General features: G+C 42.3%; 1 protein-coding gene across 1 annotated transcript; it reads right to left on the bottom strand.

The window, feature by feature from the left end:
* Positions 1–147: 147 nt before the first annotated feature.
* Positions 148–11,921, bottom strand: LOC143291664 (uncharacterized). The gene is made up of 5 exons (XM_076601663.1): positions 11,786–11,921; positions 9,129–9,349; positions 5,383–7,727; positions 2,874–2,991; positions 148–451 (listed from the first exon to the last, which is right to left on the bottom strand). Exons 1-5 carry the CDS (start codon positions 11,826–11,828, stop codon positions 320–322), a joined length of 2,859 nt encoding a protein of 952 aa, XP_076457778.1. The 5' UTR covers positions 11,829–11,921; the 3' UTR covers positions 148–319.
* Between the last annotated feature and the right edge of the window lie 4,828 nt (positions 11,922–16,749).

Here is a 16,749-nt window from a genome sequence, read left to right on the forward strand (position 1 = left end):
TCCAGAAATTTGCCAAGAGGACAACACTTTCGCTGCCAGGAGTTGTTTTTAAGTGTGCTGAGTGCGCGCTGCACACAGGACCTCGGTTTACCGTCTCATCCGAAAGACTAGACACTCAGTTTGATTTTCCAGACAAACCGAAAGAAAGGACGAGAGCAGGGAATCAAACCCCAACCCTCACGGTACACATGGGACCTCACCTTATCGTCTCATCCAAAGAACTAGGATCCAGACCACCACTGAAGGTCTGGTGGAGGGGGGAGGAGGGAGAAAATGCAATACTGGAGAGTGTAGGATTTGATCCCTTGAGTTCACACGTTTAACCACCGACCCACCACTCCACGTTTACCTGAGCCTCAAAGCAGCAGAGGCTGTCGACTCTGGCGCCGTAGTCCAAAAACCTCTCCACCAGATTCGGTTTCCTCAAGCACACTGCGCTGTACAACGGTGTCTGGAATGCATAGACAACAGACAAGACAAGACAAGACAAGACAAGACAAAATAAAGCCTTGGTTGATGAAGTGAAAGAACAATGAGGCTTGGAGAGTAAAGGATAAATTAACAATAAAGAGTGGTAACTCTCTCCATTTAATGAACAATAAAGAGTGGTAACTCTCTCCATTTGATTAACAATAAAGAGTGGTAACTCTCTCCATTTAATGAACAATAAAGAGTGGTAACTCTCTCCATTTAATGAACAATAAAGAGTGGTAACTCTCTCCATTTGATTAACAATAAAGAGTGGTAACTCTCTCCATTTGATGAACAATAAAGAGTGGTAACTCTCCCTCCATTTACAAAGTACACAACTTCAAGTCAAATCTGCTAATGCTACCAATTAAGCAAGCAAACACAACCTTTTATTTACCCGTGTGCTAGCTGAACTGGTAGCATGAGCAGCACTGACTAGAAGTTGTGTACCTTGTAAATGGATAGAGTTACATCTCTTTATTGCCGACTGATTGATGAAGGTTTAACAGAAGCCTGTGTGGCATTTTTTGCGTGTTACTTTTGACCACAAGGGGGAAAAAAAAGAGGAACAAGAGAAAAGCCCCAAACAGGACTGCATTCTTTTTTTTTCTTTTCTTTTTTTTTGTTTTTTTTTACTAAGGCAATATTTTTTCCTCTCAAACATGTCACCAGCACCATGGAGAAATTACAAATCAGTAAATAATACTGCCACTGGGTTCACTGTGTGCATGTACTGCTTGCCAGGCACACCATGAACTTCAGCTTGTTGCTGCTCTATATGTTTACAAATGTCCTTACTTGCTTTTTGAGAATAAAATCATAACTTGCTTTTTGAGAATAAAATCATATCTAAACCACGATACAAATCAAAAGTTAGAACTCATCTTTCAAAAACACACCCAAGTGAACGAGAAAATCATAAGTCAAGAGGCCTAAAGAGAGATCCAGTAAAGAGAGAAAGAGAACGACAGAAGAGGACAGAGAGAGAGAGAGAGAAATAGAGAAAGATAGGGAATGTAAAGTATGTAAAACAAATACAATGCACTGTTTACGGACAAACAATCAAGTGCCTGTAAAGAATGAAAGATGTTTAGAAGTAGAGATCATTAATTAAGTTAAATGTTGGAAGAGAGAGAGAGAAAAAGGCAGAATAAAGAGATGAGAGAAGAAAAAAAAAAGAAAGAGAAAGAAAAGACAACAGAAAGGAGAAAAATGATGATGGAAGGAACAAAAAGAAAAAAAAAAAAAACAAAAAAAGAACAAAAAAGAAAAAAAGAGAGAGAACAAAAGAAAAAAAAAAAGTGGGAAAGAACCTTCCAAGGATGCTGAGACTATCCTGCTCATTTGCAGAAATTTTACGCATTCACTGATTTCTAAAAAAAAAAAAAAAAAAAAAAAAAAAGGTAAATGTTCCATAGCCTATTAACAGCCATCAGGAGGGCAGTGAATTTATATGGGTCCGCTGTGTCTAGGGTCCGTCATAGGAAAGCAAGGCCCAATCCTCTCCTTCTTCTGTACTAACCTTCCACGACCAAAGTCAGGTACCTATTCACACCTGGGTGGAGTGAGGAAAATCAGAGTAAAGTACCTTTCCCCAGGGACACACCACCAGGCTGAGATTGGGGGATCTTCTTCTTCTTCTTCTGCGTTCGTGGGCTGCAACTCCCACGTTCACTCGTATACACATGAGTGGGCTTTTACGTCTATGACCGTTTTTACCCCGCCATGTAGGCAGCCATACTCTGCTTTCGGGGGGGTGCATGCTGGGTATGTTCTTGTTTCCATAACCCACCGAATGCTGACATGGATTACAGGATCTTTAACGTGCGTATTTGATCTTTTGCTTGCGTGTACACACGAAGGGGGTTCAGGCACTAGCAGGTCTGCACACATGTTGACCTGGGAGATCGGAAAAATCTCCACCCTTTATCCACCAGGCGCCGTTACCGAGATTCGAACCCGGGACCCTCAGATTGAAAGTCCAACGCTTTAACCATTCGGCTATTGCGCCCGTCATTTGGGGATCAAACCCCGACCACTGGATTGAAAGTCCAACACCTTAACCCAATCCTGCCATGACACGTCCTGTCATCAGTAATTATTACAAATACACAAACCTGTTTTGTTACCAATGTCATCAAAAGGTAAAAATATATTTTATGTTTATTTGCTTGTGGTTATAGATATATATCTATGATTTTTTTTTTTTTTTTAAGTCAGATTTTAACTTCATTCCAGTCCCCTGCTATCATATTTTGCTCTTTTTTTTCTCTTTTTTTTTTTTGTCTGAACTTCCTTTTTAAAACAAAAACAAATACTGGGTCACCTATGTTAGGTCCATACACATCAAACAGCAGAATTTCCGTATCAAATGTCTTAAAGACCATATTACATATCCGTACCTCCGAGTTTCTGTTGTACTGGTTCAGAGCGTAGAGAAAGTTGGGCTTGTCTTTGACCCGATACACAGCATCCACTGCCGCCTCCTCATTTTCCCATCCTGACAGTGAGTGCAAAAACCTGGAGAGGGAAGAAGAAATAGCTTCAGTTTCAGTTTCTCATGACAAAAGTTTCAGTTTCAGTTTCAGTAGCTCACTGCGTTCGGACAAATCCATGTACGCTACACCACATCTGCCAAGCAGATGCCTGACCAGCAGCGTAACCCAACGCGCTTAGTCAGGCCTTGAGAAAAAAAAAGAAAAAAAAAGATGAATAAATAATAGATAAGCGTACATAAATAAGTAAGTAATTACAATATAAAAAAAGGTAATAGTAACAATAATAATAATAAAAATGAATAAATAAATAAATAAGACAACAATGATGATAAATAAGCAAATAAATGTAAAACATAACATGGACTAAACCATATCATAAACGCTACACACCACATCTGCTTGGCAGATGCCTGAGCAGAAGCGTAACTCAACGCGCTTAGTCAGGCCTTGAGTGCATGCTTATTTGTGTACCTATCTTCTTCTTCTTCTTCTGCGTTCACTCGTATGCACACGAGTGGGCTTTTACGTGTATGACCGTTTTTACCCCGCCATGAAGGCAGCCATTCTCCGTTTTCGGGGTTGTGCATGCTGGGTATGTTCTTGTTTCCATAACCCACCGAACGCTGACATGGATTGCAGGATCTTTAACGTGCGTATTTGATCTTCTGCTTGCATATACACACGAAGGGGGTTCAGGCACTAGCAGGTCTGCACATATGTTGACCTGGGAGATCGTAAAAATCTCCACCCTTTACCCACCAGGCGCTGTCACCGTGATTCGAACCCGGGACCCTCAGATTGACAGTCCAACGCTTTAACCACTCGGCTATTGCACCCATCAAATCCCCTCTGATAGGCACACCACACAAAACTATACATGCATGCACTTCTATTTCAGTGTGCCAAATATGTGCTGCACACGGGACCTCGATTTATTGTCTCATCTGAATGACAAGTCGCATAGTTTGATTCTCCAGACAAACTTGGGAGAGAAGGCAAGACCAGGATTTGAACCCCAGACCCTCAAGGGCACTGTATTGGCAGATAAGGATCTTAACCTTTCTGCCATCTTCCTCCCAAAGAAATAATGACATTAATCTAACTTAACACCTTGCATATCTGTTATGCATGTGTGTGTGTGTATGTGTGAATGTGTGTCTGTATGTTTTACATGTATTTGCTTATTTATCATCATTGTTGTCTTTTTTATTTATTTAGTTTAGTTTAGTTTAGCTTAGTTTAGTTATTTTTTTGTACACTTAGAGTTGACTTCATCAAGACTTTGCACCTTATAAATATTATTATTAGTAGTAGTAGCAGTATTTTTATGTATTTATCTATTATTTCTATTTATTTATTTATTGTTAATTTATTTTATTCTATTTTTATTTTTATCTGATTTCTTTTTTTTTTTCTTTTTTTTTCTCAAGGCCTGACTAAGCGCGTTGGGTTACGCTGCTGGTCAAGCATCAGCTTGGCAGATGTTGTATAGCGTATATGGATTTGACCGAACGCAGTGATGCCTCCTTGAGCTACTGATACTGATACTAACACCTTGAATGGCTGTACCTGTGGATAGCTGAGCTAAGACAGCACAAAACAGGCAGCAGTGGAGATATGTAGGGGGGGCCTATGTGCCACAGAGCCTGGCATATTCAGTACAGTAAATTATTTGATTATTGTTGTGTAAAATCTGTTGTCTGTTAAATCTAAATTTGATGGACTCTGTATGTCTAGGTTTATCAGAATCAACACCATCAAGTTTATTCAATGGTTAAACATCTGAATGATTAATTTCCTCTTAGTCTTAGGCTAATCTGAAATATGATTTAAACTTGAATTTTTTTTAAAGAGGTATGGAAGCATATGACATGTATATGCATGTATTTATACCATCTTCATCACCCATATTCATACATTCTTTTAACATTTTAATAGCCCTTCTATGCACATTCTCCAATGACTTAAAGGCAAGTAGAGTTCAGATAAAAATCGCTTCTTGACACTTTGTTCTATCATGCAAAACTTGTACTTGACCCTACACCCTGTTCAAGAATTGAACCCTCAACTGCTTGTCTCTTTCAGTATCTGGCAGCTGTTCTGTTGGCTGAAGAAATGGAGCTACTTCTCTTGTGTGACAACAACATGAATGAGACAGATGAACACAAAATCTACCCATTACAACGATAATCTGCAAAGGTTCCTGCAACATATCGTTCCAAAATCCAGATCTAAATGGACCTCACAATTCATATTCTAAAGAAACCGAAACCCCATACACAGCCTTTTTTTTTTTTTTATTATTATCAAAATCAAAATTTCTGCAGAGAAGAGAGAAGCTATTTCTCCTGTCCCCTCCAAGCCTTCCCAGCATGCAAAGTTACAATTATTCATGTCAAAGAATCCAACTCACGTGTCTCCTTCGTTGTCTGTCAGCCACACACCAGTCTCGTCACACACTGCCTCCAAGACTTCGTCAGACACTTCGTCGTTCTCAAACCACTGCGCCAGCGATCTCCCTTCAATTCCTTCTTTGGTGTCAGCCTCAGTCCCTGGGATTTTACCAAGGAACACAGGGGTCGGGTATGTTGGACAGGGAACGTCTGTCTGAATGTCGAGAAAACTGCCGGAGACAGGCTGTCGGACAGGGTGTGGATTGGATGAGCAACGGCGAGCTGGAAGCTTTGCTGCCGTGGAGCCGAGAGAAGAAAACGGGGAGGAAAAACTCTTCACCAGTGAAGCATGGCCTGTGTTCACCAGCGTTGCAGACTTTTGCACACCTCTGGGACTCAGCGTCTCAGGATCTCTGGGGGAAGAGGAGCAGCCGGGTGCAGACAGATTCGTGCTTGTCTGACATCTTCCAGACTGATGCTGCTGCGGGTTAACATGACTGCACCTTGGTACAGGCGTCGTCATCGTTGTTGGTAGTGGTGCACAAGCACTTCTATTCACAGACCAGCCTCCTGGTCCTGGCACTTTCAGGCTGGTGAGTAGGGGCCTGGGCTGAGTTGTCATGGGATGGACAGAAGTTGATGGATGGATGTTCGGATTCAACGTTTGCTGAGTTCCAGCCTCCAGTGACTGCTCATCACAGCACACACAATCGGGTGATGACTGCATTCTGCTTGTTGAAGGACTTCCACCGATGGGTGTGCGGAAGAGTGACGATGAAAGGGGCGTGTGCTCTGGAGATGAGTGAACTGACATAGGTGAATCTACTTGTGGACTTTTCTTTACATCTTTCGATACAACTGAATTACTGCTGAAACTCGGGCACCCAGGTAAGCTGGAATGAGGTGAAGAAGAAGAAGAAGAATTCCTCTGAAACTTATCCAAACCACACTGTGACTTGTCCACACTAGTCACCGATCTTCCAGACAGACTCCATGTCTGCTGTGTCTGGACTGATCCTGCAGATTGTGAAGAAGAAAGACATGTGGCAACAGGGTAACAGGAGGCATGATTATCGCTGACGTTGCTGCTGCTGCCCCCATACTCACTCCTCTCTTCAGGAGACGCACAGGAAGGAGAGGAGCTTGCAACAAATATGGGCAAATCTGGAAGACGGGCTCCACTTCCATGAGCCATCTGGCTGACTGCTGCTGACCCAACATCAGAAGCTGAGGAACTGGGATTTGATGCAACGTTTCCAACTTTGGGTGAAGTACGACTGGAAACTGTCACAGGGGGTCCAGAAACAGAGAATGGCACAGGCTGTGAAGGTCCTGGTGTGTTGTGAGGTGGTCCACAGTACAGACCAGCCACTGAGACTCCGCTGACAACCGGTTTGTTGCTGAATATGGACACCGGGTGTGGTCCCACGACACTGGTGTTGACAGGTGGGCCAGTCACACACACCGATGACACGTCCTCTATGCCTGTGACCAGTACAGTCCCTTGTGATGATGAAGATGATGATGATGACGATGACGCAGAGACGGTCAGCTGGTTCCACAGATTCGCTTTCACAGTCAGCACCTGATCTTCCATGCTGCCAACTGTCTGCAGGATCATGTCTGCCTCGGAACAAACCTCCCCAACACCAGACTGCGCCAAGCTCTGGGAATGTGGAGCATCCAGATACTGTATGATCTTCTGTATTTTCAAGCTGTGCTCTTCAGAGTTTATTGCCATGCCATCAGGTTCCACGTCAAAGGCTAAGTCTCCCTTCCAGGACGGGGAATGTCCCACACTCGGAAACTGTCGTGGCGGAGTTCCAGGGACTGAGGAGCATGCAGTCTGGAAAACGTCTCCATCTGAGGATTCACCAGGTCCCAAACTTTGGTCTGTGGGACTTCTGCCACAACTGAGGGATTCAGCATCGCTGAGAGAGGCATCGGAACCTTGGACTGGGGAGTCAAGGTCCATTTCCTTCCCTGGGCTGTTCCAGCCTCTCTGCTGAATTCTCTCCATATCTGAAGACTGGAAACAGGCAGCACCTGACCTGATCAAGTTCAGATGGTTTCCGGGATCTGTATCATGGGGGGCTGACTCAGCCTGAACGACACGTGATGTTCCAGCAACCTCCTGTGGTGAGTGAGCTTCTGTCATGTTTTCGCTCTGGCTGATGAAGTTGTTCAGGTGGGGTGGATCCACGCGAGTGCTGTACTTCATGGGTAGATGGACGGGTGGATGGCAGGGTTCCTGGTGTGAAGCCTGGTGACGTTTCTTTGGAGTCGTGGTGTCAGAGTCGTCCTGTGTGGTGGACGATTTGGAACTGGAACGCTTTGTTCTTCCCGAGCCGCGCTCCTCCAGATCCTGTGGAATGTTAACACGCACTCCACTTATATGCACTCAACGTCCTTGCCTTAAGGACAAGCGATCTTCCACAACGACAACAATCTTCAACAACAATCTTTGACAATGGCAACAATATTCAACATTGACAACAACCTTCAACAATGGTAACAATCATAAACAATGACAACAATCTTCAATCTTCAACAGTGGAAACAATCTTTGACATTCTTCAACAATGACAACAGTCTTCATCTGTGACAACAATCTTCAACAACAAGCATCACCAATGACAACAATCTTTAAGTTCACCAATGACATAAATCTTCAACAACAAACATTAACAGTGACAACAATCTTCAAGTGAAACAATGACAACAATCTTCAAGTAAAACAATGACAACAATCTTCAACAACAAACATCAACTATGACAACAATCTTCATCAATGACAACAATCTTCAACAACAAACATCAACCATGACAACAATCTTCAACAATGATAACAATAATCAACAATGACAACAATCATCGACAATGATAACAACCATCAACAATGAAAACAATTATCAACAATGACAATAATCATCAACAATGACAACAATCTTCAACAGTCACAACAATCTTTGACAATGACAACATTCTTCAACACTCTGTTCGTTTTTCAGTTTAGTGTCTTTTCACTATTAGTGATATTAGACGATAAAAAAAATATATATACAAATAAAAAAAAAAGGAGGGGTGTGGGGGGGTTAGGAGGGGTAGGGAGAGGGGAAAGAGAAGTAAGAATAAGGTAGAAAACTACTAAGAAATGCATAACTAACATAAAATTAGCTTTAACAGTAACAATTCAATAATGATGATAATAACTAAAACCAGTAACATGATTATGCAGTACATTAAAGGACTGTAGAAATAGGGCTATGAACTAATGCCTTTGAAAGTTCTACTAAATGAACCTCGTTAGAAATAACTTCCCCAAAATCACTCTGTCTAAGTGTGTATGTGTCTGTCTGAGTGTGTATGTGTGTGTGCCTGAAATCTGATTGAATGACACAGGAAACGAATGATGAGCGCCCAGTAGCAGCCATCAGTCGGCTCTACCCAGGTAGGCAGCCTGCTGAATAAATTACCCCATATTTGTAAAGCATTCAGAGCTTGGTCTCTGACCGAGGACAGGTGCTATATAAGTATCCATATCAATCAATCAATCAAAAAAAACAAAAAAACATCAACAACGACAATCTTCATCAATGACAATAATCATCACTGTCATTGTCACAGTCTCCAGTGATTGATGATAGACAGCTAGGTAGATGGATAGAGAGACAGACAACAGATAGACAGACAGATCTTTTTTTAATGAAGAAATAATTCAGAGGATACAGACAAAAAAAAACAACAACAAAAACAAAACACATACACTCTGATGATCATCAGTGAGCTCAGAATGCAACAGCAGCTGATCAAATCTGTCTGCAAGATCATACTCAGGGCCTCTGGTAGCTGAGGAGTGATCAAGTTTGGAAGTGAGGAGAGCAATGACATTGCCATTAGCCTCCTGCAGCTTTTCCAGGGAGATCAAGGCTGAGTCAATGGAGGGTCGTTTCATGTCAGAGGGTAGTGGTGGTGGCCCTTTGCATTCTGAAAAAAAAACAACACCCAAAAAACAGTTGGGAAAATAATTGAACTTATATATACATATCTATCTATCTATCTATATATATACATATATATATAGAGAGAAAGAGATAGATTAATATATGTGTGTGTGTGTGTGTGTGTGTGTGTGTGTGTGTGTGTGTGTGTGTGTGTGTGTGTGTGTAAATATAGAGCCATAAAGGTGATTCACACACTGATGCAGTGATTCAAAATTTCTTTCTTTCAGAAATTTTGGAAATGTGTAAATATAGATTTTTTTTTTTTTATTAAATTTTTTTTTTTTTAAAGGTTATATATACATATATCCAGCGATAAAATACAAATAATTTCTTTCAGAAATTTCAGAGCCAGGCCTTTGTTAACCCTAGTTGTGAGGTATTCTAAAACACAGAGAAAAAAAGACAACAACAAAAAATAAGTAAGCACTGATGCAAAATATATACCTTCTCATAAGACAATAGGAAATACACTACATACATTACATATTAATGTTTGCACAATCGAAACCACACTATGTGTAAATATTCAATGCACCACCTACTAAACATATTATTTTATCTTTTATTCATTTTGATTCTACCAAACTGATACAAGAAATAGTCTAGCTAATATATTCATGTTGAATCGAAGTTTCAATGGCAGCCCATTGTTCTTCAGTACAAACTGTTTGGTTGTGTTTACGGACTTAATTAATTTATAACTGTCTCTGACTGTAAAAAAAATCACAATGTCACCAACAAAGAGAAAAATAAATTTGATGATAAATGTGAAAGCTGTGGAACCTAGTTTTCTTTTCTTTCCACAAGGGGGGAAACAAAACAAAGCAGCAAATACCTTGTTCTTGCTTCATTGCACCACTGAAGGCAAGCAATGAAATGACTTAATTCTGCATCAGCCGAAAGAAACAGATAGAGAGACAGACAGTGACAGAGGTAGAGATAGACAGACAGAGATAGAACTTGGCATGAATAAAACAAACCAGGCAAATAAATACACAGATAACTATATAAATAAATTCATAAAAGAATAAAAACATGGAAAGATGTACAGAGGCAATGATAATAATAATGTCTGTGTTAACTTTGCTTGATCTATCAGCTGTGTTTGACACAACAGACCACAGTATACTCCTTTCCAGACTTTAACATGTTTTTTTGGGATTCACTCAACAGTTCTGAGTTGGTTTTCTTCATACCTATCCAAATGTTTCCTGATTGTCTCTGTTAATAACTCTAAGTCTGATCTAACCCTGATCTCCTATGGTGTGCCACAAGGCTCTGTCCTGTGCCCCATTCTGTTCGTTCTGTACACTACTCCTCTTTCTGATGTCATTTCTGACCATTCTGTTCTTCACCACTCTTTTGCTGATGATACTCAGCAACAAAAGTCTGCAGAACCAAACCAAGTACACAGTCTGATTCTATCAATGCAGGATTGTATTCTTGATGTCAAATCCTGGATGACACTCAACAAAGTTAAATGATGACAAAATTGAAGCTATGATTATTTCCTCTGCAAGAATGTCCACATCTACTTTTGTTCCTGCCTCAGTTGTGGTTGGTGATGCCACAGTTAATTCAGTTTTCTAAATCAGCAAGGAGCCTTGGAGTCATTCTTGACTCAAACCTCAGCATGCATGCTCAGGTAGTAAATCTGATACGTATAGTTAATTGTGAACTTCGTCGCATCAACTCTATCCGTCAGTACCTTTCTGTTGAAACTACTAAAACTCTTATTTCTGCTTTTGTGCTGTCATGAATCAACTACTGTAATTCTCTTCTCATAGGCTGTGCACATAATATTCTTCATGGAATTCAAAAACTTCAAAACAATGCTGCCCGTCTGACTCTCAGTGGTCATGAATGTTTTATGTAACTTGTAATATTTTTCTTTCATGTAAAGCGCCCTGAGCTCTTCTGAGAGAGAAAGTGCGCTATATAAATGTAAATAATAATAATAATAATAATAATGAAAACTGTGTGAATAACCAGAACAACAACAAACAAACAAAAAAATGTGGGAATAATGAAAGGAATAGAGAGCTGTTGATTTTGATCTATTCATTTTTGTTTATTTATTTATTTTTTTTTTTTTATAGATAGACAACAATAAATTCATGTATTCGTTTTTCAAAAACAAATAAAAAAAATTAAAAAAAGCAGCATTTTTAAAGCAGCCATGAGAAGTTCCCTGCCGGCTGCTCATTGCAACCAAATAGTTGCACGCGCTCTCTCAAGTCTGTTGCGACGATGGCCAAAATCGGCCACCGCATGCAACTTTGCCCATCTAATCCTGATCTGACCCAATAATTCTCATCAATGTTTCTTGATAGATTTACTTCCCTTGCAACATTGTATTCACTGGTAACTGGTTTCGCGTCTCTCGATTCACATACTAATATTCAAATACTGGACTCACCACTTTCGTGCGTCCTTAGAAACTGCATAGCTGCCACCGACATCTTGTCTTGTAAGTTTTACAGCCAAGTCTGTGCAGGTAAACTTGTCGTTGCGATGGACGGAAAAACCGAGCTTGGGTGGTGGGTTCGCTTGCGTGACGTCACGGAACTTTTAGGGGAACCCCCGACCGATTTTGTGCGCATGTGCATATTTCATATGCGGTGTTGAATCGTTCTTAGAACCCTGGAAGGTTTGCCGGAAAGCTAAGAAGAATTTGGGACAACTCCGATGTGTTATTTATGACGGCTACAGAGTGCAGTAAGCTATGATTGCAAAACAATATCCGTATCACACCCTTCCACGAGTCCCAGTTTTAACTGACAGATTTTGATTTTTATTTTTTTAAATCAAAGGTTAGGTTTGTGTCCAAAAGTTTGTTTGTGTATGAGTGCAAGAAAGAGTGCCGCGCATGCACCCAACCTTTGTGTCTGTTCCAAAGCCCACGCGCGCTTTGTATGTGTGTGTGTGTGTGTGTGTGTGTGTGTGTGTGTGTGTGCGTGTGTTTGTGCCAGTGAGTGTGTTCTTATTCCTTGAGCGCGCGTCGGCGCGCGCAGGCGGACCCCGCGTGTCACGGTGTGCCAGCACTGATGGTATGTGTGTCGGTGTGTGTGTGAGGTGTGTGTATGTGTGTGTGTGTGTGTGTGTGTGTGTGTGTGTGTGTGTGTGTGTGTGTGTGTGTGTGTGGTGACGGTGTGCCTCCAGTCTGTGTGTGTGTGTGTGTGTGTGTGTGTGTGTGTGTGACGGTGTGCCTGTGTGTGTGTGTCGGTGCGTGTGTGCGTGTGTGTCTGTGTCTGTGTGTCTGTGAATGCTGTGATGAAGTGTGTGTGTGTGTGTGTGCGTGCGTGCGTGTGTGTGTGTGTGTGTGTGTGTGTGTGTGTGTGTGCCAGCGTGCTGATGAATGTGTGTGTGTGTGTGTGTGCGTGTGTGCCAGTGCCCGGTGTGTGTGTGTGTGTGTGTGTGTGTGTGTGTGTGTGTGTGTGTGTGTGTGTGTGACGGTGTGTGTGTGTGTTTGAGTGTGTGTGCCTCTGTGTGTGTGTGTGTGTGTGTGTGTGTGTGTGTGTGTGTGTGTGTGTGTGTGTGTGTGCTGATGAATGTGTGTGTGTGTGTGCCTCTGTGTGTCACAGCGTGTGTGTGTGTGTGCCAGTGTGCTGCATGAATGTGCCGTGTGTGTGTGTGTGAGTGTGTGTGTGTGTGATGCCAGTGTTTTGTGTGTGCGTGCCGTCAGTGCATGCACGCGCATGTGTGTGTGCCGGCCGTGCCACTGATGACTGATGTGTGTGCCGAGTACGTCAGTGCGCGCGTTTCACGTACAACGCAATGTGCGAGCGTGCGTGTGTCAGTGTTTGTGCGCCACAGTGAGCGTGCTGTGTCAGCGTGTATATCATTGTTTGTGCGCCGATGCGTGCATATGTGTGTGTGTGTGTGTGTATGTGCCGCGTGTGCGCGTGCGTGCACTGACGCGGGCGCGCGCGCGCCGGCGTGTGTTTTACAGTTTGTGTATAACTGACGGTATCAGTCAAAAGCCTTTCCGCTGTTCAGTGATCACGGTGGGTTTTATTGTACCTGGGAATTGCAAATTCAGTCGCACAGGGGCGAGGTAATTGAATTCCGAGAATGAATCATTGACCCTTGTGTGAAATTCAAGCACGCAACACCAGACAGGCATCACTGGAGATCAATAGTGTAGAGGTGGCTTAGATTACGTATCACAGGGTTGAGTTATCCAGTCATGTGCGTATGTGCGTATCCGTGTCTGTGTGTGCATGTACCTCAGTGCGAGCTTGTGTATGTAGGTTTGTGCGTGTGTGGCGTGTAGTCCGGTACACTGTGCGTATCTCTCTCAGTGGTGAATACAACCCGGCTATGGCTTGAGCAGGCTGTCACAGTTTCAGCCGGATAAATAAAGTGAGTCGGTTACTGATACTCGCTCACACACACACACACACACACACACACACACACACACACACACACACACACTTTGCTCCTCACTCTGTGTGTGTGTGTGTGTGTGTGTGTGTGTGTGTGTGTGTGTGTGTGTGTGTGTGTGTGTACAACGTGTACAAACAAGTGTGTTTCGATACAGAACAATACGGTTCAGTATTTTCGATTACCCTTTAGGCCATCGGAAATTGGGACAGTGCTGGTGGCTCGTTTGCGCACACTGATGCGAGAGAGTGTTTTGCTTTGTACAACATTAAATATGACTGAAATTGAGAGCTTCGCATGAACGTTCATACATGATAATTTGCCAGATTCCATGTGTCTGTTTGAAAAGGTAGGAGGAGTACAACCACAGCCTTCGTGAGGGCCATGCCACAACCACAGATGCAAACTCAAGTCACTGAAAAAAACTAAGATACAGAATGATGATAATGGCTTGCATTGAATTTCACAACATGGGACTGATTATTAGACCAAGACACTGATTCTTATTTTAAATCTGACTCTGATTTAGACGACTGCGTATATGTAGGCACTGCATGTTTGTTCACGGGTTAGTGTAATATTATGTGTCGTAACATCCGTAGCCTACACTGCGATTAATAGGACAACAACTGATGTTGGTCCGATGAGCTGTAATTGTATTTAGATTTTTTTTTTCAAATCTCACCCTCATTTCACCCTCATTTGCCCAGTTTCCCCCAACCCTCCATTCATTCACATCTCCCACCCCTTCTAACCGATAATACTCAAATGTATTCATAAATACTTTAACAAAAATTAATGTCTTCAATCACCGATATGTGTGACGGGACTTTAACAAAATTCATCCTCCTCAGATGAGATTGAGTGTTTATAATTTACTTAGACGTGTCTGATAAACATGAGCGAATGCGGGTATAATGTAAGACGTGCTATGAGAAGAAGTAGAAAAAAAGTAGTGAGAGAGGGTATTTTCAACCCTAAAAAATGCCGACTCAAAAGAACATTTTGCCGAGTGGACCAAGGAAGACAATCCATCAGCGTCCGCCAGATAGTCTAGATTGTCTCCCGCTTTCACCTTTTTAATTTAAAAAAAAAATGTATTGTGTGTTCATATTTAATGGTTATATTTGGTAACGTACAGCTTCAGGCTGTAAATGTATGCAGCCTAAATCATGCTTGTACATAAATTACAGCGCTATGGAAATAGAGGTCAGCTCAACACCTGGATCAAATTTTTTCTTGAGGACAGGCAGCAAGCAGTTGTAGTGGAGGGAGTCACCTCGGAATACATTCCAGTCAACTCAGGTGTTCCCCAGGGCTCGGTCATTGGCCCTCGTCTCTTCCTTCTCTGCATCAATAACCTCCCAAAGTCCATCAAATCTGAGGCCAGATTATTTGCTGATGACACCATGTGCAAGAAAATCAGGAAGGAAGCTGACCAGCACACACTCCAAGAAGACCTAGTTTCCCTTTCCATCTGGGAGAAACAGTGGGCCATGCGATTCCATGCGCAAAAGTGCTCCACCTTGAGTGTCAGTAGAGAGAGGAAAAAGTTCGCACCAAACTACAAACTCCATGGCCATCCGCTGAAAACATCAACACCACAAAATATCTTGGTGTGAACATTCAAGACGACCTACACTGGGGTTCCCAAATCAATTCTACAACCAACAAAACCAACAAGACCTAAGGCTTTCTCCTGCACAACTTGAAAATAGGAAACAAGAAGGCAAAGGAAACTGTCTTCAAAACCCTTGTTCGACCTATGCTTGAGTATGCTGCATCTGTGGGATCCCTATACAGCCAGTGACATCCAGGCAAATGAAAAGGTCCAGCACAGAGCAGCAAGAGGTATCACAAACTGATGTCTTGTGTCAACTCCATCCTTAACTCCCTCAACTGATACCCCCTACAAGTCAGATGAAAAAATCTCGCCTGGAGATGTTCTATAGGTTCCACCATGGTCTCATCTCCATCAACTCAGTCTACCTACAAACACCGTCAGACAGCAGGCTGTGCTCCAGAAATAAACAACACCTGCAACTACGACATCCCTACCTGCAGGACGCAGTACAGACAGATGTCTTTCTTCCCTCGTACCATCCCAGAATGGAACACACTGCCCCAGGAGGTTGTCACAGCAGAGTTGCTGGACTGCTCCAAGTCCAGACTCGCCTCCTGCCTGTGACACAACAGAGTAGACTTACCCCCCTCACCCCCTACCCTCTGACACTTCAGTTTAGTAACCCCACTCCCACCTGCTAGCAAGTCCACCCAACCCCACTTTTGATTTCTCTGGTAAGTAGTGTCGTAGAAGGCTAGGGCTGTGCCGGTCTGGTGTATTCCCGGGGACCGTGACAGTAGCCAGACTGGCCTAGCTGGAGATGCGAACACACCAGCGGACTGCGCCCCATCTCCCCTATCAGTTAATAGTACATCCATCAGTAGCCCAGCTGAATTTTGCCCAACAGCAACCTCCCACAACACAACAGTTTCATCAACATACTGATGTTGGTCATCAAGTGGAGGAAGAAGGATTCACAGCCCAGCCGACCTCCGAGGCCATGTATGTATGACAATAAAACAAATGACTGAGTCTATAAAAAATGACAAATGGAGAAAGTTTATTCTATAAAAACTATTGGTTGTAAAATAAGACTCACTTTTGGTAACAGGCATCCAACATTTCAAGACCATCTTCTAGGAATGTGTTTGCTGGAAATGACAGTGGAGAAAAGGAAACCTTAAGAAAACTGTATGAAAACTGCTTATACATCAACTACCAGTCCCTCGTAACAGACCTATGATCTGAAAATTTGTACACCTATCAAAAATTAGTCTTATTTTACAACCAAAGGCTTTTATAACCTTTATCCATCCACTGTCAAAGGCTTTTATAACCTTTATCCATCCATAATGTATGTATTTGGAATCATGTAATTTGAATATTACAGGCAAACCACATATTTACTTGCATGCAACACATAAAGAAAC

Source organism: Babylonia areolata, chromosome 17, assembly GCF_041734735.1.
Source record: "Babylonia areolata isolate BAREFJ2019XMU chromosome 17, ASM4173473v1, whole genome shotgun sequence".
NCBI lineage: Eukaryota > Metazoa > Mollusca > Gastropoda > Neogastropoda > Buccinidae > Babylonia > Babylonia areolata.